This window comes from Patiria miniata, unplaced genomic scaffold (assembly GCF_015706575.1).
Source record: "Patiria miniata isolate m_02_andy unplaced genomic scaffold, ASM1570657v1 HiC_scaffold_27, whole genome shotgun sequence".
In the NCBI taxonomy this organism is placed as follows: domain Eukaryota; kingdom Metazoa; phylum Echinodermata; class Asteroidea; order Valvatida; family Asterinidae; genus Patiria; species Patiria miniata.
The window spans coordinates 7,693,602-7,718,661 of NW_024037066.1; the positions used below are offsets into that span (position 1 = coordinate 7,693,602).

Sequence of the window (25,060 nt, forward strand, 5' to 3'; positions counted from 1 at the left end):
TGATGGTTTTGTTTGGCTAATCAAAATGCTTTTCAATGTATTTATTCTCAACTCCTTGTGTATATCAATACAAGCAGACCACGACAAACAAACTATTAACAACTTTGAGTCATTATCTAATATATTCTCTAGTGGTACAACTACGTACCACAAGCATGAACACAACAAGAACAAAGTATTTCCAAAACTACTTTGTGAAAGAAAAAAAAAAAATCAACCCCAATCGCCCTGTTCGAAAATTCGCCCTGTCGAAAAATCGGTAATGAAACACAAATATGTCTTTTTGGTGAAAAAAATGGGTGAGGCTTCACCCAGTCTGCAAAAATAGTCAAGAGTTGGGAAAAGTCCACTCCAACAGCCATGGACAAACTTAAAAGCACAAGTGTAAAAAAAAAAATCACAATTTACAACAAACATGATTATTTTTTTGTATACGTCTGACGAGTGTAAACAACCTTTTGGTGATTAGACACATTATGTTGAGCAGGAAACACCGTGTAGAGCCAAATGTGTAAACAAACAAAAAAAAGTTAACCCTTTTTAAAGCTTGGACAATGGCTACATTTCTGACGATTTGGGTATCCTAAAACTTTAACTGAAAGATAAGCGGATGCGTCCAAGAAAAGTTCCCCTGTTTAACCCATACGCAACACCATGTTAACTTTAATTACGTTATCATTGCAAAGACTATACATACAATTTCTTGTTGGGTATTCTCCTTGTAGATGCCCACCAGTAGAATAACAAACATTGACATTCATGAATATCTTCGACAGTTAAACTTCCATTACGCATGGGACACAGCGTGTGCAATTCTTGGACTTGCCCTGGCCACATAATCATAGCAATGTGGGAACAGGATAACCTACATTCTTTAAGTCAAGACTTAGAAAACAAAAATCTGTTGTATTTCTTAACTTTTCACAATCCAAATTTGTCAATGAGGAGTAATTTAAAGAAATGGCAATTTTTGTGTTTTAATGTCTAGGATTTTACCACTAAGTTGGGCTCGGGTAAAAATAGAAAGTTTAATTTCATCAATGTTATCCCGCCTTTAGTTATAGTCTAAAGGATAAATTTACACATGCATGCCAACTTGAATTATCTACAACCGGGGTTCATTGCAGACTTTGTAATTTAGATGAGCCTATTTTTGTTCAGCCATGCAGTAACATACTAAATAGGTTAAATATCAAGTAAAAATAACAGTTATACATACAACATGTTTCACTTTATTTTAATAGTGATGACTATCTACATGTTTATTTTTAAAATTTTAGTTTTATTTTTGAAAACTGTCCTTTTCAAATTCTAGTTTCTTTCTTAAAGACAAAATCACATGATAGCAGCATCCACCAATGACAACAAAGTTCTGAGTCACATGACTAGCAAACTGATGGCAGGTTGGTCAAACCACTGTTTAGAATATATTCAGCGCCTGTGGTATTTGAGGTAGCATCGATTATGAGGGATGCACTTGCAGAACAAGTTCACAGCAACCAAAGCATCTCCTTGTCGAAACCCACTAGGAATATTTAGTCTTTCAAAGCAGTTTTCAGTTGATATTCATTGTTGGTGAATTTGACAGACGGTTCCATATCTGTCCGTCTGTTCTTGCTGCAACTAACCATTGATTAACCTTAACCTTTCCAAATCCTCCAAAATCTTCTTTACTGGATTCTGCGGGATTCATCAGGATTGAGGCTATATGGCAAAAAGTGTGCGGCTGATTTTGGAGGATGCACTGTGTCAAGGTCTTAGGCCGGACCATGTGTTGTTTAGGACTAGATTATACTTAAAATCCTCCGCACTGCTCCAGGATGTCACTGGCTCTGCCTCAACATATTGACAGTGATTGCTGGAGGATTTTGCAGGATTGAGGCAGTGGTCACCCCTCCAAGGACCACATTCAAGAAATAACGGATGGTTTTGGAGGATTGAGGCTGTATGCAATTTGTACATGGAGGCAGTTGGAGGATTTTGCAGGATTGAGGTTGCAACCTTGCAAAAATGCCTGGGGAGTTAGGGTTAAAAGACAGTTCAATCATTCTTTTTTTCTGCATATTCTCCACATTAAATTTTCACTGCTTCGACTTTGGCAAAATTAAACATTTGGGGATTCAGAAACAATCAAGCTGTAAAATTCAATTCAGATTTTAAAATAGAGGCTTGGATAACATTTTATGTTTAGTTTAAAGTTGAACATGGAAAATATTTCAACTTCTAAAATTGGGAACCTTTTGAATTGAGCATTATTTTAAGAGTGACTCTGTACGAAGTAACTCCTCAAGCCATGCTGTGTAATTGAAAAGCAAATCCACACTTTCTGTTACAAAAAAAACCAATGATCCATGGACTAGAACACAAAGTTGATTTCATTACGTTATTCAAAGCATGCTTCTATATAGAATCTAGGAAAAGTAACTGAATTCAAGCATCTAACGAAAGTAATTTCACCGAATATTTTGAAACATGAATTGGGTTAGCCTATGTACAATTTCACAAATTATGCACAAGTAGGGATTTAAAACATGATCCTTTGTGGGTGAATTCTTCATTGACAAAAAAAGTTATGTCACATTTCTCAAAGCCCAGCTGTCAAAATGCTGTTAGGAGTCTCCGAATTTGAACAGTACAACACATGTGGATATTTCTAATATTTTACAAGTGTGGAAATAGTGTAATTGCTGTGAGAGTGAGAATATGTGCATAAGAGGGCCCTACTTGTGTTGCAAAAAAAATTCCCAAAGTACCTAGACAAATTTCCTCCTTTTACAGATTGTATTCTATATTGCATCTGTGTACCACAAATCACATTTTTTTGTTGTTGTTTTTTCTTTCCAGACATCAACAAAACAAACAATTAAACAAACAAACAAACCACCACAGACTGTTCGGATACAAAGCTTGGTCTTCCCGTCAGCCAATGGGCTCAGCTGTTGCTAGGGGCTTCCAGCATTTCCATGAGAAACGTGTCGATGGGCGTGTCCCCGATCAGCTTGAAGAAGAAGAGGTGTTCCAGACATTTGAGGCCGATGGAGCGTAGCGCCGGCAGACGCAGCAGCAGCTTAGCAAAGCGGCCCGGTTCGTCTGGATACTGCATCCGACAGTATTCCTCCAAGGAGGCATAGACTTTCTCCCTCAGCTCCTCCACCTTCTGCACTGAGTTCAGGTTCTTCGCATCTGTTCAACACAATTGGAAAAGACATCAGCACCTGTCAGCCACCTTAGTCTTTAATAATAATTAATAATAATTGTGCTCATCTCACGCTTTCCATCGTATGAAAGATCTCAAAGCGCTTTACAATTATTCCCCCGTTCATCAGGCCATGGGACCACGCGGCAGCCGATATCAGCGCTCAATCGGTCCTCGACCCTCACAGGTACCCATTTATACTCCTGGGTGGAGAGAGGCAATTGAAGTTAAGTGTCTTGTCCAAGGGCACAAACAGCATGTTCCTGGTACGATTCGAACCCACGCATCTTGGCACATGAGTCAAACACCATAACCACTTGACCATGGCGTTATTTGACGGTCCTCAAACTTATCACCTGACCTTTTCATATCTTTTCATAAGTTGAGACCACTGTTAGCAAATCCAAAGTAGCATTCACTACAGGCTGATCAACACATCAAAAGCACAAGCTTCTCACAACCTCTTGAACTAGAAGATTACAGTGACCAATGGGAAGATTGGTTCAAGTCATGCTGGGACACCCATCGGCACAAAATAAGGATAATATCCAAATGTCATATATATACCCAATAAAACAAAGGCATAGTTTGAATTCTTTCCATTTGATTTTGACAGTAAAGCTCAGGGAGATGGATAAAGCCAAACAAGAAGCTGCAAAAAAATGCCAATGTTTATGGATTATGATTCCATTCCTTTTACCTCCAATGTCTTTTCATTTTTTTTTAAACATTGAAATTCTACTGCTGAATACAGGCATGTAACTGAGAATTGAGAAAAAAAACGAGGAAATTCCAAACCACACAAGACTTAATACAGTGTTTTTCAATTTGTAAAGGCATTCGTGAGAAGTAAAAAATGAGGAAATCAGCAGATCCAAGGAAAAGTTGCATGCCTGTGAATAGGAAACAGCGGCCCGTTCTGTTTACTCGAATTTCCATTGGATTCCAAGCTTCATGTATAGTAAAATCGGCTCTACCTTCCTGGAAGTCACCCGAATTCTCATGGAAGGATATGAGTAGGTCCAGATTAAAGGGTCCATTTAATGAATTTGTTTTTAAATGCAATCCTTGAAATGTACCTTTGTGTTCCATTAAACGTTACTTTTGATCTTCATATTGCAATTTTAAGCGCGTTTCGGTGCCCTTTTCAGGTTTCATGCTAATAAAAATTTCCATATTCATGAGCAAAACTGTGATGTCATTCAAGGCAGAAACTTCAGGTTCAGCATAAAAAGTCACCAGAATTTTAGGGCTTTGCTGAGGTTATTTTTTCTGCTTTCGGTGATTTATTCTTGATTCGGTTTATGACCGTAAGGAAATGAGAAACTTTATGTACGAATGTTTTCAACATACAGAATTTTGGATATACAATTTGAAGAGAAAAACCTGAATTCGAAGAGTGTGTTCCAAAAAGTGACATCACAGCAACAGCACCCTTAGTTGTCAGGAAAAGCATGAAACATTTAAGTTTTAAAAAGTGCAAACTTTTTTTTCACCAAAAAGGGGCGCGTCATAGTTTTTATACATTTTCAGAGGACTGGATATTTGCTACAAATATGCCCCAGGGTAAAATTCACTTCACGGACCCTGTGACTAACCTGGATTGAAGAGGACAATAGCCCTGAGGCAGCCCAGTTCCGTCTTGTCCATCTTCATCTCTCTCATCTTAGCCACAAGCTCCGTCAGTACCCGGTCAAAGATGGTGCCCACGCCTGCGTGATGGGCGGAGTTCCGATGCACATGCAGACCAGTGGCCAGGAGAATGCCGTCCTTGACGGCAATTGAACGGTGCGAGAACGCCGCGATCAGTAACTCATTCCAGCCTGCAGAAAAAAGGGGTACAGAGATTTACTTGTCAAATGCAGTGACTCCATTGTCAGATTCAAGCCCCAGTGATCACATTTTTCCTCTGATAAAAGGCTCTGTCAATATCTAGGAATCTCATTAAGTTTTAAACTTTTGGCTCCAATGCATGTGCCAGTGTTGTAGTCGAGTCCTTCACAAGTCCTTTTACAAGTCCAGTCACAAGTCCAGTCACAAGTCCAGTCACAAGTCCAGTCACAAGTCCAGTCACAAGTCCAGTCACAAGTCCAGTCACAAGTCCAGTCACAAGTCCAGTCACAAGTCCAGTCACAAGTCCAGTCACAAGTCCAGTCACAAGTCCAGTCACAAGTCCTTTCACAAGTCCAGTCACAAGTCCAGTCACAAGTTCAGTCACAAGTCCAGTCACAAGTTCTTTCATAAGTCCAGTCACAAGTCCAGTCACAAGTTCTTTCATAAGTCCAGTCCCAAGTCCAGTCACAAGTCCTTGGTCAACTCACAAGCTATTCTAAGGAACTGTGCCAAAGACATTCCTTTGTCATTGTTAATCTCTGGTTACTTGTGACTGGACTTGTGAATTGACTTGTGATATTAATTGTAAACGAGCCTTGTGATATGTTTGTGACTCATCGCAAGTAGCATGGGAAAGATACCGATTCCCTTCTGTATTCAGTATGTTTGCGTGCTTAGAACTTTTAAAACAAACTCTGACGGCATGCTTACCAGCTCTGAGGAGTGTGACCTGATCGTCCAGAGGTAGTTCTGTGAAGTGCGGGATTCGCTTGGCCCATTCCACCAACGTAAAGAGCTGCTTGTCCGCTGCCTGGCAAATGTTGGTAACAGGGTCATGCTGTTCAAGTGTGTGAGGAAGAGTTTGATGATGAGAATGAGAATGACCAATGTCTCACACAGGTGAACACAGAGATGAGAACAAGAATGAAACATGGAATGTTCTAGCATCTTAGACATCCAGTCACAAAGACATTGGTTTTATTTGCCAGCTTGACAGAGAGAACCAAAACAGCTGGAGGGAATTTGGGACAGGTTGTAAAAACATTTTCAGATTTCAAAGTGAGTTCAAGCAAGGGTAACTGAACACCCAAATTTGCTTGTGGTAAAAGCATTCAACGTGAGGCTCGATGGGCTGATTTTTTGTGTTGGCCAAGAAGTCTTGGGCTCTCAAGTTCTGCCCGTGAGCGTCTTTTTCCTTGATACTTTTGGAAAGAGTGTACAGCAAACTAAGCACATGTACATATTCTGTATACACTTTGCCCATGCAAAGGCCTTGTAAATGAAATCTACAACTCTAATATGCAAATTACGTAAGTACTGTTCATTAAATTTGAATGGTTTAAGAGTTCCCTCCAACAAAGTCCTCTCTGTCACACCAGCTTACCGGAAACACAACTTTGGATTTCTTTGGCCTTACTAACTCACCGGTGTGTCGACATATGTGTCTGTGTTGGGTTCCACAGCCAGTTCAGCCTCCAGCACTTTCTCTACCGGCATGTCGTTGTTGACGGAGCTAGTGCTCTCAACCTCCCCTTCCCCCTGGCACTTCTCCTTCCGTTGTCGCTCCTCTTGAACAGCTGCAAGACACACAGCTCCGAGAAATGAACACAGAGTGACGCTTTGAAATACATAACACGGTGGCTGGTGTGTGCATGAATGTGTGTGAATGTTATGTATGTGTTCATGAGGTGGGAGTCGAGGAACTAGACCGTAATGGCCTCGGTTTAGAAAAAAAAGGAAATTGACTCCGGGGGCCAATCTCATGGAGTTGCGTAACAGAAATTTGTTTTCAGCAAAAACAGGTCACCAGCCAAGATGTCATGCAATTTGTATTGACAGTGACTGGTGCTCAGTTCTGATTTTACTACGTACGTAGTTTAAAGATTTGCTCAGCGATACTTTCTAATGGCATCTCCTTGAAATTGACACCAGAAGTCTTGTACATGTTACAGGGTGGGTCCTACCCCCCCCCCCCAAAAAAGTTTATGCTTTTTCGGACGCAGATTTCTCAATATTGGGGAGACATGTTGAAATTGTTTTAAGATCTTAAACTTCAAGATCTTGGTGTTATATGATGAAAATGGCGTTGAAAATAAAGCTTAAATTAAGAAATGGCGGCTATTTACAGAAAACTGGTCCAAAACCAGTTTGTCCACATGTAGGTCTACGATTATGAGAGACGGTCAAAACAACTGCAATGCATGCACAAAGACCTGCAATAACGATGACCATATCTCATACACACTTGTGGAAACACACACTTTGTTTCTGTATATGGCCGGCATTTCTTAATTTACGCTTTATTAGTTTATTTTCAACATATGTATGCATCACCAAGATCTTGTACCGAGTAGTTTAGGAATACCGGTATCTTAACAAAATCTCAACTTGTCTCCCCAATTTTGAGAAATCTGTGTCTGAAAAACTGTACAGTTTTTTTTTGGAACACCCTGTAGTTCGGTGAAGCTGGCATGCCAGCTGTGAGCTACATGTACACGTACAGTTGTATGTACCAGTAGCACACAGTTGTGTAACAATAAGCATATGAATAATGAAAGGTTTGCGGAAATACCATGTGCGAATAATTTCTCAACTAAGAGAATGGTTCTGAAAAGAACCAGAGGTATAAACTCGACGTTCCGGTCAGTATGCTCTGACCGTCTTCAGGAGACGGTCAGAGCTACTCTCCTGAAGACGGTCAGAGCATACTGACCGGAACGTCGAGTTTATACCTCTGGTTCTTTTCAGAACCATTCTCTTAGTTGAGAAATTATTCGCACATGGTATTTCCGCAAACCTTTCATTATTTAGTATCTCCACCATGCAAAGCCTCAAATCTTACTTAATAAGCATATGCCAATATCAAATGTATTGTAACTGCAGCATGCTTTCCTGTACACTGTCGTTCTGTACAGAGTTGTAGTGAGTCAGTCATAAGTCATCACAAGTCAATCACAAGTCATCTAGTCCCTAGTCAACTCACAAGCTATTGAAACAAAATGGTACTTCTGACCTGACTAGTGAATTCGGGCGATTCACAATGCAGTGCGCCACCAAGAGTCCAAGAGTTAGCCACCAAGAGTTCATTTTTCCCAGTGTATTGTGGGAGATGGTCAACAAATTCGCAGCGCGGGACATTTGAAATTGTTCGTTTTTCCAGTCAGTAGTTTCGTAAAGGTTTGCTTCGAGTATCTGTTTGCCCTTTTGTTTTCTTTTTATCAATGTGGTGTTTTTTGTGAGGCGGCAGAACGCTACGCCCCAATCTATAACAAATTAGCTCAAGTTGTCTACTGACACTCATTCAAATGTTTTGTCGACCGTAAACTAGAAAAATGGACTCTCCATGGCAAACTCTTGGTGGCGCATTGCATTGTGAATTGCCCGAATTGACTTGCGATTGACTCAATTACAACTCAATTAGCACATGCGTACACCGTAAGAACCCAGTGATAAGCGCCTGAAATCAATTGGTAATAGTTTTTCTTGTAAAAAGGCTTGCTACCCACCTGCCCAAAATTTCTGCCTAGCAATGGAATCTAAATAGTTCCACTTTGACCATCTTTTCTCACATCCTTTTTTTAATACGACAATCCCAACACCATCAGTGTCAATGGTCCAAAAATCCTGTGACATTCCTTTTGAATTTTGCACAATGCTGACTAGACAATGCCAGAGGTACCGGTAAGATTTTTCACTCTCAACAATTATTAAACCAAATCACATCAAAAACGCTTGCCCTATAAACCATCAAAAGGGGTTATTATCTGACAAGACGTGATACATGTTTTACATGTACCGGTACATGTAAGTAATTTGAGCATGTACAGAGCACGACACCTGAAAAACATCAAGACTTATTCAACATTAAGTATATTTGCAATTTTTTCACACATACACAGCCTGGGCAGATTGTAGCTTTCAGGGGATGAGTCTACGGTGTGCCTTTGGCATGCCCTCCTAGGGAAGGTCCTCCCCCCCCCCCCCCCACGGAAAATCAAAAACGTCTACACTGCTTTCTCCTACATTCTATTGACCAATAATCATAATGTTAGGAAGTTTAGCACCATTTTACTAGTATCATAACATTAGTCAGTGGCTGCACACCCCCTCCACCCCCCCCCCCCTAACACACACCTAGATTGGCAACTGCATTTAAGTGTAAAAACTTTGTTGAAATTCCATGGAAGCAATTAGGTCTTTCCTTTAGGGGGGGGGGGGAAGGAATCTGACAAAACAGTTCAAAGGACGTGTGGTACAAATGCGACTTTGCAGACTTTCTGACACAATAACTACGTCAAGGGTTTGGTTCTTCGTTTTTCACCCCCTCCCCCCCCCCCCAAAAAAAAAATTAGATTTCCTCTGCCGACGACGTACCGGAAGTGTTCTACCCAGGGAGCTGAACACCTGTAGGAAATTCACCCAGATTTGCTTTTTTAATGCTCTCGGGATTTTTTTTTCAGATGTCCACAATTTTTCTTACCGGTGTTTAAGGAAAGATCTGTCACAAATAGGATAGCGGTTCCAAAGGGGATGCTATGAATTTAAACCCTTTGACAAAAGCAAGGTGTATCCGCGTCACATTTTAAATCAAGAGATGAATGGAAAAGATTACATGTATATCCACACACAAAAAAAGGTTCAGAGCTGTTTTGGTGAAAATGAGGATAATCTCTCAGAAGTTTGATAACGAGCCTATTGGACCACAAGTAAGACAAGTCAATTGAAAACTGTTGTGTTTTGGTAAAGCCATGAAACGGCAAAACACACATTTGAAGAACTATATTTTTTTCAGCAGTTTTATGAATGCATTTAATTGTTTCAAAAAAAGTTGCAGTGCACTCTGAAGAATCACAAGGTTTTTTTCTAATTTCAGGGACACTTGCATAATTTTGAAAGGAAATGGAGCAATTGGCCAATAGATTGATGCTAATTATTTAGAACAAGTGAACATGAATATTGCGGACATCTGGGAAAAAAATGCATTTAAAGTATTCATAATCTTGCATGTGAACATGTACATGTATGACCGGGTAAATTATTCAAGAACGCCTGACGTGAATATGTACAGCAGATGTCAAACTACATGGCAGATGGCACAACGTGGCCAGATGCCTACAATGTGTTCAAAATCTGCTGGGAGTGTCTTCTGACTGCTGAATGTGCACTGAGATCGAACACATCTAGACAAAATATTTACGTGTATGTACATGTACGTGCCTCATACAGTGTGTCAATGTCCTACTGAACGACCAACTACGTGCACACATACGTGATTCAATAAAACTTCCCTTAAATTGGGTTTCACCCCAGCATTATCAGCCAGAGAATAAAATTTAGAGAACATGAATGCACAGCGCAAGAACTGCAATGACTAAATATAGTGCCAGAAAATTAAATAAGACCGATAACCAATCGAAAATATATCACAACAACAAAACACATTTCAACTTTCCATGTACAAGTACTAAAACATGACTGTAAGAAGGGTACAACGTACTTGACCTTGAGAAAGAGATTTTTAATAATACAGAAGAGAAAGGAGGCCTCTGTGGCTACATTTTTCATTCAAACGCTCTTAAAGGTCCTTTATGTCGCCCAAGATGTTTCCCAACGGGACTCTACTGATGAGCTTATGACATGATTCTCCCATGTTGGATGGTAAATATGCCTTTAAAGCATTCTGTCATGATTGTGGGTCTCTTCAATATTTTGACTGATAACCTTTCACAATGCACCACTCTGCGTGTTGTCACAATAGACGTCCGGACAGACATCAATATGTGACCCGCTCTGCAAAAATGAGTCTGTTGTGGCAAAACTGACATTTTGAGTTCACTACATTAATAAAATGGGAATGAAATAAGCTTTCATTTGATATATCAGGGACCTCTCTAGGATATTTGGTTGCATTGTTGTGCTTGTTTAATTCTGTCAAGGTTTTGAAAAGCTAGAAAGGTCTCAATGGAGAAAAAAAGGTTTGAAAAATGACAAATACACTGTAACTAACCAAGAAAAGCACCAACAATCACAATTTTGTTAGTCTTTTTCTTACAATATTTAAATTTCTGCGTAAGATATTTGAACTAAAACTATCAAACAACCAAAATAAAACAAAAACAAAAAGTCCAAATTATAAGCAAATGTTTACTGTTTCCATTTAAAAGTGGCAAAAGCTTGAATTCAAATTATGCGACATCAGACTCATTTTTGCAGAGCGGGTCACATATTTAAAATTGAACAGTCCTAAATGCCAGCCAGCCAACGTCACCGATTCATTCATGTTACACCATGACTGATGGCAATAAATATCCGTGGGGTGCCTGCATAATGTGAATCGCCCAGAAGACGGATTCTGAATGAATAGGACAGTAGAAACTGGGGTATTGGGACAAACATGCATGGGAGGTATTGTGCCTTCAGGACACAAGAGCTGATGATAATGACGGCGATGATACGATTTTTGGAGCATGGATGATGTCTCTTGGTAAAAAAAAAAAAGAATTCAGAAAAAAATAAACTGCAGGCCTTCTAATGGTGTCTTTTGTATAATATATTTTGAGATCATTACATTTTATGATTGTGCTAATAATTTTTTTTATGGCCGAACATAAAAAATAATTTGTATTTTTCATATGTTACTGATATCACAAACGCAGTCAATGACATTCCTGATGGACTGTAGGAGTTTAAAGGTACCGGTAATATACAACATTTGCTTTAGCTGTAATTTTCAGAAATGGATGGGTTTGGGGTTAGTATTTTATAGCAAATATTGTTGCACTTGCGTGTGTAAAGTTTTGTGTTCATAGATGCTGGAAAAACCAAGGAAAAAAAATGCTTTTCTTGTAGTCTGGTTCACTGGCCCTACTTTAGACGAAACAAAGCAATTTAAAAACGTTGGGGAATTGTCAAGTCAAGAACCAGACTAGCTGGCTTGCACCCCTTCACGGATGTGTAACCGATTGCAAACAAAATGTGGACTGACTAAATTTGGTAAATTGGGGGCAGTATTTGGGGGAAAAAAGATTGCATGAAGGTAAGTTCTTGTTTTTTGTAATTTACGTTTCGTTTAAACGTTTTGGAAAATTTGTAAACCGATTTAGCCTGTTTTTCGTTTAAACATTTTAAACACGTAAACGTTACATCCTAAATGTGGAAATTGGCATACGCACTGTCCTGGTCAGTTTTCCCTCAAGGATCCTACAATCAAACACTGCTGAATAATGTCAGGATATTCAATTAATTCTAGATGAACGTCGGACTTATCTAGCTGTAGTACAACTGAAAGGAGACATCATGAACAGCCCTATTACTTTGCCATGGGGCTAATTTCCGGAGAGATCTTCACCGCACAAATTTACTCAGCAATAACACATGTAAAGTCAAAATATCAGCCGACGTATGTTGCTTTTTAAGTGATTCTCGGTTGAATACTTCCAAAAAAAAAAATACTTGTGATGGGATCAAGCTAAATGAGTCGTTTGTCGACCCCGGTCAAAAAAAATTTTATTACAGATTTGAAAAGAGCACAATCTTAGCATTACTGCTGTGAAAACCTCATGCTGATACCATCTTTAGTTCAAAAATTATAGAAGTCGGAACACCAAGAGATGTGATTAAATGATGTAATGAAGTGGCCCTATTTTGGCCTGAATCTCCAAATGAAAATTCCCGACAAACGACTCATGTAGCTTGATCGCATCACATTTTGAGCTACTTTTCTGTTTGCCCTTGACAGTAACTGGAATACAGCTACATGTATTTTTGTGTACTTGATATCAGTGTCAGGTTTGTGTACGGAAATGCATAAGAGCTGCATCACTTGCATGAATGTATTGTGATAAACAGCTTGGTATTAGCGCTAGGTGCATAGGCAGCTGCGAGACAGCTATGGACCAACACCTATGCCACCACACTGTCGCCAAACCACAGCTGTCTACGTTAAATGTCATGCTCAAGTCTCATTTCTGTGGACGCATGCCTAACGTCAGTTCTGTCGTCAGCACTGCTCTTGTTTTTCATGTGACTTTGACCTTGGTTTCTGTTCGTTCTTTGCGATGATTAGAGCGAACATGCCATGCGTCATAATGGGACACAAATTTGGGAATTAGAGACTACGGTACCTGTACAGGATCTGCCAAGAAATGGATGTTGGCTGAATTTTGGACGAAGTATTTCGTTTTTCTCTTTGGAACATTTTCGGCATGACAATTTCAAACCCATCTATGCATGAAAATGGGTCATTTTATTAATTGAGGGTCCAAAGTGCGACCTTTTTCCTGTCCCTGTTACCTTGGTACTTTGTAATTTGCCATTCAATTGTCATTAAGAAGACTTCAAGCAATTTTGTATAAATTGCTCATACCATACTTTCAATGGGGGGGGGGGAGCTGTTAAAATCCGACGATTATTATCACTTATATCACAGACTAGTACCGTACAAATATCCCCTAAACAAGCTGGCTCTGTCCGTATTTTGTCCAAACGCGGACATTATTGCCAGTATAATTTTTTGGGGGGAGTCAGAGCAAGGGGGGGGGGGTTCGCATTGTTTTAATGAATTTCTAGGTAAAAAAAATATTTTTGGACAGAGCTGGGTTTTTTTAGCACCCCCCCCCCCCCCACCCTGCCTTGATCCGCGCCTGCCAAAAGATCAGCTTTTTAGTTGGAGAGACATCAAAATCTAGTCAATTGAACTTGACACATAAAGCACGTCTGTCTGAAAGAACAATCTATGTATTTGGGCACCTGGGACCTTGAGTTTATGCAAAATAAAATCAGGCCGACTTTACTCACTCTTTAGCCAACAAAATTCTCCAAAATCTTCATGAGGCAAAGACAAGGTCCTCAGTATTTCACCAGCCAAGTTTGAGGTCTCAATTCAATCTTTAAAGGCGACTTTTCTTTAACATTTTGCACCTGAGAGTGACGCCAAGTGATTTCAATTTGAAGCCTAAGACTAGACCGGTACATGTCCAACGTTTTGAGAAGATTGACCCTTCAGTAGTCTGGTGGCACGACTATGAAAATGTGTAAAAATAGAGGCTGGGTACCAGATGTTTCTTTTGACACAGTTGATTGATGCCGTACTAAAAGGGTGTTGGACTGGTCGTTTCATGTGCCAGTCTATTTTCTTGTATTGCATGTTTTTACTTTCTTAAGTTTTGGGACTGTACTACACAGTCTTGAGAGTCCCAATCTTTCGGACTAGTATTTGGGTTGAGCATGGAGCACAGGTCTCAAGGCTGGTTTATACTCGGCGCCAAAGCGAAAGCGAATTTGTGACATCACGGTAAGTTTCCGCACTGTGAATTCGCAAACATTGAACACATTTGCTATTGTCGCAGCGAATGATTCCCGAGGTCAAGATCATTTCGCATAAATTTGCGTTAGCAAGAATTTATGAAATCACGTCAAGTTTCTGCGCTGCGAATTCGCAAACGTTGAACACATTTGGCGATTTTCGATGATTCCCGACATCAAACTCATTTCGCATCTGCCTTCGGGTGAAGTATAAACTAGCCTGGAAATGAATGCAGGTGAGATGGACCAGGAAAAGGGCATAAAATGACCCCCATTACCTTCTCTGCGCATGCCCATGGCAATGCATTTCTGGTAGCGGCAGTACTGGCAGCGATTCCTCTGACGTTTGTCCACGATGCAGTTCCGATCGTCTCGACACGAGTAACTCAACTCCTTCCTGACTGTCCTCTTGAAGAACCCCTTGCAGCCTTCACAACTGTAGACACCATAGTGCTTACCTAAAAGGGGGCGGGGGAGAGAACAGAAGAGGGGGATGAAAAAACATACCACATAATTGTGTCAAGAGCATGTTTGCCAAAGAAATGACTACGTTGGCACAATTTTTTTGTTTTGGAATTACATGTAGCCGTGACAAAAAGGTCCAAAATGAGAATTATCCGTTTCAAAAATTATTCCATCTTTTTCTCCCTAGAAACAATTTGAAGGAATCCTTTATGTATATTAAAAGATCTTAAGCTGTCTGTCTGATGTCTGTCAGTCTGATGTCTGTCTGTCTGATGTCTGTCAGTCTGATGTCTATATGTCATACTTTTTGTAAAAGGCCTGAAGAGCGTGCCCATGCACAAAATGCAAAGGCTAATGGAGAGGCTTGGTTACTGTATGTATTGCCTAAATGGTATGCTCCAATTTCACTGTCCTCTGAAGTCACTGTTGACACGTTTGTTTGTTTGTTTGGTTTTGTTTTTGTTAGTAAATTTGTTTCTTTAACACTTTCAATAAATAAATATTACAACATTATCCCTATGAAAACACTCCAAAAACACACATGTATCGCTGTAATACGATATGAATATGCATTTCGAAAGTTGACTGTGTAATGAACCCCTTTTCAAAAATACATCAATGGAGTGCGCACTGATCATTTGTAAGATTCACCCCGCTAGATTGACCCTATGCGAAGCGCAGCATCCACGCCCGCAAGTTCCGTTTAAATTTCCACAGAACCTTTTGAAGAAAATCATCTTTGATGAAGAACAGCCTGTTTACATGCACTTTAGTGAATTTCATTAATTTCCGAAACAGATTTGAGTTTCACACCCCAAGACGGTGATAAGATGTTATCACACTTCCTGGAAGGGATTCTCAGCAAATTCCTGGCTTATTCAGAGATTTAGGTTTCCTCTTCTATAAAGAACCCTTGACATGCTCCAAGACATAAATTAATAAATTCAGAAGCACGACCACATATAAATATTTCACAAGTATTCCACTTTTTTTTTTTTTTTTTTTTTTTTTTTTAATCTTGGCTGTACAGCCAGAGATCATTCTCCTAATTAAATTGCCAAAACAACCCTAGAAGCAGCAGTAGTGAAATTCTGTGCGTTTTGACTTTTACAATCCGTGAGAGTCATCTAAACTGCCATGTATGTTGGCTGTATCCATTTATCAGCTACCAGTATAATTGAAATGAACAAACAGCCACAGAGATGCGACCTTGGCCTTTGCAGAATATTAATAAATTGCTTCACATTAATAACGTGATGTGTGTGTGTGTGCGAGTGCTTTCAAAGACGTGCACATTAATGCTCTTTGGCAGAAAGCAAGGCTTCGGCTTGTGAAAAGGATATAGCCGTTATTCAAGGACAGAGCTTTTCGGATCTGCGGTTTCGCTTCAATGTCAAGCACGTTCTTATCGGCTTAGTGCCTGCTTTGTGTCGTATTATCGTTTTTACGTGCTGGTACTGGTACTGGTACCGTACATGTATGTAGTTAAATGTAGTCATAAAACTATCCTAGACAGCAAATTGGTGCCTTCATGTATGCACACACACGTGCAATACTGGTATGTGGGTCATTCTGGAAAAGTGGGTTCCAAAAAGTCATTCTCATCAGCTTAGTGCCTGCTTTGTGTCGTATTATCGTTTTTACGTATTGGTGTTGGTACTGGTACCGTACATACCGGTATGTATGTTGTTAAATGTAGTCATAAAATTATCCTAGACAGCAAATTGGCGCCTTCATGTATGCACACACACACGTGCAGTACTGGTACGTGGGTCATTCTGGAAAAGTGGGTTCCAAAATGTGACATTTTTCCTGTCCCTGCTACCTCTGAAATTTTTAATTTGCCATTCAAGTATCATTAATCCTCCTATGCAAACATACATTCTGCGCCAAGTGGTCCTTTCGGTCAAAATCAATCAAGTGACTGTTTTCAACAGTTAAGAATTCCCAGCCTACATAAAGCAAGATTGACTGACTGTGACTGTTATGTAACTTGATACAGCTTTGCTTTGGCTGTGGGTAATTGATAAGCCAGCTGTGCCCACAACTTTGCCTGAACTGTTCGTGGTCTGTTGACTGAGTTTGACTAGTCACAGTGCTTCCTTAACATATGATCTGACTGCTGGTGACTAGCCTGTGTTAAAAGTATAGCAAAGGAGGTGGATGGAACTGGGACTGTCTATGACTGCATGTTTAAATAGCAGGAGGGTTAAGAATGACTTCAAATACTTTTTTCGTATTTGTTTGTTCGGTAGTTTGCTATTCATAATCACTCTTGGAGGACGACTGCATTAACCCTAACTCCCTAGCATCTTTTACTAGGAACTGAAGCAAGTCAATCAAAATCCATCAATCAGTGTGCGTCCAATACAAAACTGTACATGACATAATGGAATCCACCACTGACGCACTGGTTGACATTCATGGACTTATTTGCTACACATGGCTTCACAATAGCAGTGCAGGAAGCTGGGCAAATCAATCAGATACCCCTAGCACTGCTTCAGACCATTAGGCCCAAGTCCATCATACTCCATCACTATTCAGTCACGCCAGGCCTTCTGGACCAAGTCCCCCAAAATCCACCAAAATGGGGGATGGATTTTGATGGAGTTGGGGTGGTTAGGGTTCATTTAACCCCAACTCCCTAAGCATTTTGCTACATGTAGGATGTAGCCTCAATCCTGCAAAATCCTCTGACTGCCTCCATGTAAAAATTGCAAGCAGCCTCAATTCTGCAATATCCTCCAGCAATCACTGTCAATATGTTTAAGCACAGCCAGTGACATCCTGCAGCAGTGCAGAGGATTTTAAGTATAATCTATGCCTAAAATATATGCACTGCTGAGCATAAACAACACAAGGTCGGGCCCAAGACCTTGACACAGTGCATACTCCAAAATCAGCCACACATTTTTTGCCATATGCACATGTACATGTACAGGTAGCCTCAATCCTGCAAAATCTTCAATTTTGCAAAGAGGATTTTGGAGGATTTGTGAAGGCTAGGGTTAAAGAGTGCACCCAGAATTATAAAAATCACAGATGTCAGATGTGGACTGAAAAAAAAATTGGATCCCAAATTTAAAGAACGACCCCCAAGTAAATCTGGCAAAACCTATGGCAAACATATGTATACATGTACATGTACAGGTCCTATTTAACAAGTGTTCTGTTTTAATAACCAGGTTGGTAAGCCCCGACTGATATTCAGACCAGATAAGAAGGAATGCCAACGTTTGTTGTTATGACGAAAATGTTGATAAGATAAAATATTAAACTGTTGAAATGATGAGGACCAAACCAAGTAGCATTCGGTGCACAATTATTCCAAACCGTACTTTTCATGTCGGGTCATTTCATCTGCTGATGCACATGTGTACCTCTTGATCATGTCGACGATGAAGAAATTATCACTGCACGCTTTTTGGCTGTGCACAAAAGTAAGAGTCTTAATAGATGAAGACTTTGTGAGTAACCATGGGAACAAGTTTAATGAGGGGATGCAATTAGATGCTTAGGGTTCTAAAGAATGCCGCTAACAAGGCAGGACACACCAGCACGGATGGACAATGAAAGGCATTATTTCCACATGTGGTCATCCTGTATTTTTCCTCATTTTAAGCCTCAAACCATATCAATGGTGTGTTACCATGGGAACTGTATGGACATAAGAGTCTGACGTGACCGCCAAAAATAGCTTTGGGAACTCTTTCAATTTCGAAACTGTCTATTTTTGATTCCCAATTATTGCGAAAATTCTGTTTTGTGCTGGAACACATACAAAACAAAACCTTCTCCCGAACATCATTTTCTTTCTTTCAGCAGGCTTAGGAGAGTAAACCGTGCCTCAAAACCCATGCATGACAGACACTAACTGGGAGACAAAGTCAATTACATGCAGTACGTATGGCAATCTGAAGATGACAGCTTCGAAACCTTTCAATCAAGTTCTTTCTTTCGGGCATCTGGTAGTTTTTACCAAGCTAAAATTAGGTGTTTTTCCTTTTTTTTTCAGTGTTTTTCTTTTCCTATTTTGCAAGTCATCCCTACAACACCACACAATAGGCAACTGTCAGAAAAATTACGGAGTACGTACAAGACATTCCAAAAGGAAAAAACACGTACAGGGGACTGTAATGACTGTATCCCAATCCATGAAATTGTTTAAGACAGAGACGCAATTCGCCAATAACTGTGGTAAAAGTCAGGAAGATTGACGTCTGAATTTCCACAAGCAATTCTAGGTGCATACATGTACCGGTACATATCCAACATATGTTGTTCATTACTTGTCCAAAACATGAATATTGCATTGCGAGTTGTGCATGTATACAAATGTATGTAGTCGGCACATTCGTAAATATTTGATTGCGAAAATGCTCATTGCCCATTGGCATGGACAATTTCATTTGATATGTCAACCTTAGGTAGAGGCCATGTGCTGAGGTGGTATGACAATCATTGGCAGCTTGTATCACACATGCACGCACACACTCGACGCTCCTTTGGAAAGGGTGGCTAAAAATAACGCATGCCTCAAATTTAAAAACACCTGTGATGCGTGTGGGTTGGATTCCATGTCCGACATGCTTACTAATTAAGGTATCTGGATTAGTCTGTTCCACCCCCCCCCCCCATGAAAATCTTTCAACCAATCACAAGGTCTCTTCTAAGGGGGAGGGGGGGGGGGGCTTCTCTACAATTCATCCTTACCAGAGGCCCTGTCTCCACAGACTGCACAGATGCCTTTGTTCAAGGAGGAGCCCGGCATTCCTAGCGGGGAGTGCGCCCCCTGATTCAGCATTGAGGACGGGGACAAGGAGATGTGTGACATCATGGACTGAGACATCGGGTGGGTGGGGATCCCCGAGGGTCCAATCATAGGCTTGATGTCCTCCTGGGAGGAGACGGAGGACACAGACCCACCCATACTGCTCAGGGTAGGGGACTGCATTGCCGGGGAGTGCATCATACCGCTGTGGAGAGGGGGTGGGGAGGTGATGAGGGGTGGGGAGCCCATGTTGCGGGAGTTTGACATCGGGGGTGGGGAACCCATGGTGCTGGTGGGGGACTGGATGGACGATATGGAGTTGATCGAATCTGCACAAGAAAAAGAAAACAACAACAAAATTATTGCTTGCAAAAATAAAAATAAAAATCAACTAAAAAGCACTCAGAGAGCGCAAACCTCCGCCAAGGCTAAACAATTCCCCGCCACATTGTCAGTACACCCCAAAGAAATACTTGCATAAATGGTGAAGAATCTTTTAAAAAAAATCCTGGATCCAGACCCAGATCCTGATCACTTCCAAAATCTAATTGATTTGTGCTTGTGGACGACCCTATAACAACAATTTCATGCAAATCCGTCCACAACATTTTGAGTATTCTTGTTAACAGACAAACCAACCAAATCTGATGAAAACGTAACCTCCTTGACGGAGGTAATAAGAAAATGTGAACTTAATATGACTTCACATTACACGTGCAACAACTACATGTATAGTTTTAATGTCGTTTTCGCATGTGCAATGGTATCTTTTCTACAGGCACTACTCTTTAGCAATTTCACGCACTCTTTAAATTCCACAAAATATCATTTTCACTCTTACATGAATCTTTGTTTTTTTTCTTTCACTTCCCCAAAATGAAATGAAATGTACGTACAAGATAACCATGGCACATTATGTACAGTGTAATGTAGCATGCATGTACATGTATACAATGTACATTATATTTTAATGTAGCCCCATAATGTGGCCTATTTACTGGACTGACTCCGTAAACATAGGCCACACTTCCACATGTACAAAAACGTGTCGCACTTTGTCAAATTTTGATTTTCACATGATTTAGGCTTAGTTTGTAGGGTTTTTTTTGCTTTAGAAGCATACTCACCCTCTTTATAGGCTAATCAGAAAGTGCTGCCTTTTTCAGATGTCTAATTTTTGTGAAATTTCATGTTGAAATTTTGATACGCAAACCGTGTGCAAATGAATCTGGAAATTTCACGAAAAATAGACATCTGAAAAAGGCAGCACTTTCTGATTAGCCTATAAAGAGGGTGAGTATGCTTCTAAAGCCAAAAAAACCTACAAAATAAGCCTAAATGTGAAAATCAAAATTTGGCAAAGTGCGACACGTTTTTGTACATGTGGATGTGTGGCCTATGTTTACGGAGGTAGTCCAGTAAATAGGCCACATTTATGGGGCTAATTTTAATGCAACTTAATATTTCAAGCCCTGTGTATCTGAATAACCTCATTCCTCAAGCATACATAATTTATGAAGAGATTATGTTAAAATAATTCACAACGTTTGTGTACATAGGAACAAAAATGTGTCAATACAATTTCATGGCTATCAACAGAGCACTTAAATAAAACCTCAACATCTGTATTTCAATTATGCCTCCCGGACGAGGTCTGTCCAAATGTCTGTTCGGGCACGCAGCGTGCTCTTTCACATGAACAAAAAGGTCTCGGTGAAGTCAGACAAAATGGCTACCGCTAGCGGGTTCCCCATGTAAATAGACGTGCATTTGACCTGACCGTGACCTGTGGTAATGCAATACAGACAGTCCAGACAGTCAGCTCTGGGTGCTGTGTGCTGCGTGTGTGTTGTGTGAGCAGATTTCAATCAGTATGACTATACAAAGTAGTGTACAGTGTGCGGTGTAGGACAGTAGGATCAATGTAGGATCAATGTACGTAACGTACATGTACATTGTTGAGTGCAACATGCACAGTATGTGTACAGTGCTGTACATGTTTATTTACATGTACACACCATTCGTCCTAACCCACCGTCAGTGCATGCACAGTCTAGCAGCAGGATGCATTTTCGGTACTCGCGCATCCACGCTCCATTAAAAATCTGTTCCACATGTCCGCCTGTGCCTGGACAATTGACAACGACTGTTGATGAACAGTATAATGTGGGAATGCTTGATGGTACATGTATGTCAAGTTCGTGTGCAGGAAATTATGTGGCCCAAAGTCACATAAATGTAACGTACAAGATTTTCCCAATGTCATGACTATTTTTTTTCTTCTTTTTTTAAATTTACTAAATTTACTAGTACACCATAACACATTGGTTATCATACAAATAATGAATATTTATGAGTGCAATGGTGAGAATATTTTCTTGAGCTGAAAGATTGAATGTTCCATTCAACGAGGCGAAGCCTACATACAAGTAGCCAAACATGTAGATGATGTAATAAAGACAACTTGCATACCTAACAATAACAGAACACTGTATGTGGAAGTCAAGATACATAATTTGAAGGAATTTTATCTTCCTAATCCTCATTTGGAATGAAATCCCTCAGTAATACATTTTACCTTTTTTACATATTTACTCATGGTTTTATTACTTGGAAATGCTTTGCTTTTCTTTCATTTTTTTTTTTGTTTCATTTTACTCAAATTGAAATTGTTCAATCGCTTTATCGCTTGAAACATCATTTCTCTCTTTTTTGTTTTGATTTTTGGGAGGAAAAAATCCATCAACACTAAACGGAAATACTTTGGTTTTTCGTTCATATTTTTGGTTTCATTTTACTTAAATTGGAATTTTTCAGTTGTTATCACTTAAAACATAGTTTCACTCTTTGTTTGTTTTGACTCATTTTGGGAAAAAAATCCCTTCATACAAAATTTAACTCTCTTTTTTGGTCATACTTTTTATTCTTGGTTTTATTGTTTGGAAATAGTTCTTCTTTTCTTCTTTTTTTCTATATTTTACTTAAAATGGAATTTCCAGTTCTTATCACTTGAAATATAATTTTACTCTCTTCTGGTTCTGACACTAGGTATTATTGTGCAAAGTGGAATCAAATTAGAAATGCAGGACATATCGGTCAGATATTTATACGGTCATAAATACTTTTGGCAAAGGAAAGAAAAAACCCCAATAAACTGGGAAAATGAAGATTATATGACTAATTCACATGCATTGGCTTATGATTGTTGAGCCCTAAAAAGAGATGGTATCATAATAAACCCCATAAACCAATTGCTATTATAGTCAAGAAATTCATGAGAGCGAATCTACCCAGATGTCAAATAATTTATTAATATCCGTTGAAAATGGGGCAGAACAGATGATTGTACAGAAATGTACATGCAGGCCAGATGGTACATGTATTTACATCTCTGCCTTAAACATCTCCGATATTCCCACCACAAAACCCTCTTTATTTTGCCATTTTCCCAAACATGGTTATTTTTTGAGAAATTCTAACCTGTAAGCATTTTGCATGTTTACAACTTGTTTACTGCGTGTACAGGGTGAGTAGAAAAACACGAAACCCAAATGTCGGGACCATTATTTTAGTGAAGTTCTGCATGTAGCACTTTCAAAATCTAGGATATGAAAGCCCAATTCATAAGCTTTCTTTTTGTACAAAAATCATTCAAATCACTCATGTACCTTTCAAGTTATGGAATTTTAAACACAACCACCATTTTAAAGTTCTGTCCACGGATCACAAGAATGTAAGTGTTCTTTCAGCAAAACGAACACAAATCACATAGAACGCACACCTTTTCTGTGATCCGTGGACAGAACTTTAAAACAGTGGTTGTGTTTAAAATTCCGTAATTTGAAAAGCACATGAGTGATTTGAATGACTCTTGTACTAAAAGAAAGCTTATGAATCGGGCTTTCTGCTAAATTTAGAAAGTGCTACATGCAGAACTTCACTAAAACAATAGTCCTGACATTTGGGTTTTGCTTTTTTGACTCGCCCTGTATGTGTCTGACATTTGTCCGTTTTTATTTTTCAAAGTCCACATTATGGTTCATGTACAGTATAGACAAGTAAACAAGTACACAGCCTTAAGTAGTATTTGCAAATATGACATAAATACCAAATGATGACATCAAAGAACAAACAAAAAATGAACATATTGCGGAGTAGTAATACAGATCATATTGTACTTAATGTAATTGAGAAGCAATATGGTGGTTTATGTTACACTCAATGGTATACCAGACCAGTAATTGTCATCATTTGTCAAAGCCTTTTTACTCCTGTTGAGATGTATTGCTATACGACTCAACAGAAGAGAACACCGTGCCTGTTGTCTCACTTGTGTTTCCATGGGTGAATGACTGCATATTTAACATACATACTGTACATGTATAGCACAATATGTACACGTAAATATGCCCATGAATGGGTACAAATATACATGATATGCACATGTACCAGTACATGTACATAATCATAAATGTACATAATTGCCCTGATGAGGGTGCATCGCACGAACGCTCAGCTATCAATACCCAGTGAGCTAGTACTATTTTACTTTAGTTTGCCCATGGAGGAATAAGAATTCCTCCATGGTTTGCCGGCCTAGGCTTACACTGAAGTTCTGACCAACAGGATCTATAGGCATCCATATGTACATTAGATGTGTTTGTGTGTGTACATGTACAGAGACAAAGCCACATGGGGCCCAAAGGGGCCTACAATCACATGCAAAAGTTAAGTTCTTGAATACATTGAAGTGTGCAGCTACTAGGGGGTGCTAGTTTTTGGATCATTCACACATGTACATGACATTGAGTGTATTATACACAAACCATAGGGGTTCCAATTCCACTGGTTCCCATGTCTCTTTAATGCATTATCCTCATAACAAGAATTTGCCGCCTGCCAGTGAATGTCACTGCTGGGCGAACATCATTATGCCACATGCCGTAAATAACGACAGCATTAAATACAGGCAAATAGACCTACACATATTGAGTTGTTTGCTTAGATACTGTAGGTCCCCAGTGAGGGAAATAAATCATACCCAAAAATCTCCGTGTGACATTTTGATCAACCTGTTAAGTGCTTAGAAAACTCCCAACGTGATTTATCACCAGAGCGACCGTGTCAGTTCTAATTATCGAACTTGAGTATCACAGACATTTGGGTAATTTATGATGCGATGTGCATGAATAAGTGCAAATTTAGAATCAATTGCCCGTTCTCCAAGTTTTGGACTATTTCAACCATTTCAACCAACTACTGAGTGTTGCACATGGTACGTGTACATGTACGTAGTAATCATATTCTAGCACTTTTTACCTAATCTTGTACCAGTGTACATGTACTCAAGTTAATATATTCGACCAGTACAGGTACATGTAAATGTACATCACTTCACAGCGACATTTGAAACCAACCTTTTCTAGGTCAGGCTAAAATCCTTAAAAATACATGAATATGAAACAGGAATTATGTACTTATGTGTTCGC

General features: G+C 39.5%; 1 protein-coding gene across 3 annotated transcripts in view; it reads right to left on the reverse strand.

Annotated features, from left to right (window-relative positions):
- Window positions 1–2,060: 2,060 nt before the first annotated feature.
- The window catches only part of LOC119734312 (retinoic acid receptor RXR-alpha-B-like), a 39,815-nt gene continuing 16,815 nt past the window's right edge, over window positions 2,061–25,060 (reverse strand). For 2 of the 3 annotated variants that reach the window (XM_038207747.1, XM_038207745.1), the window contains 6 exons: window positions 19,514–19,900; window positions 14,611–14,790; window positions 6,455–6,621; window positions 5,741–5,867; window positions 4,795–5,019; window positions 2,061–3,183 (listed from right to left, as the gene is read on the reverse strand). In XM_038207747.1, the coding sequence (XP_038063675.1) occupies window positions 2,933–3,183; window positions 4,795–5,019; window positions 5,741–5,867; window positions 6,455–6,621; window positions 14,611–14,790; window positions 19,514–19,900 (1,337 nt within the window). In that variant the 3' untranslated portion in view covers window positions 2,061–2,932. The remainder of the gene's footprint in view (window positions 3,184–4,794; window positions 5,020–5,740; window positions 5,868–6,454; window positions 6,622–14,610; window positions 14,791–19,513; window positions 19,901–25,060) is intronic. The other variant, XM_038207746.1, reaches the window with a different exon arrangement.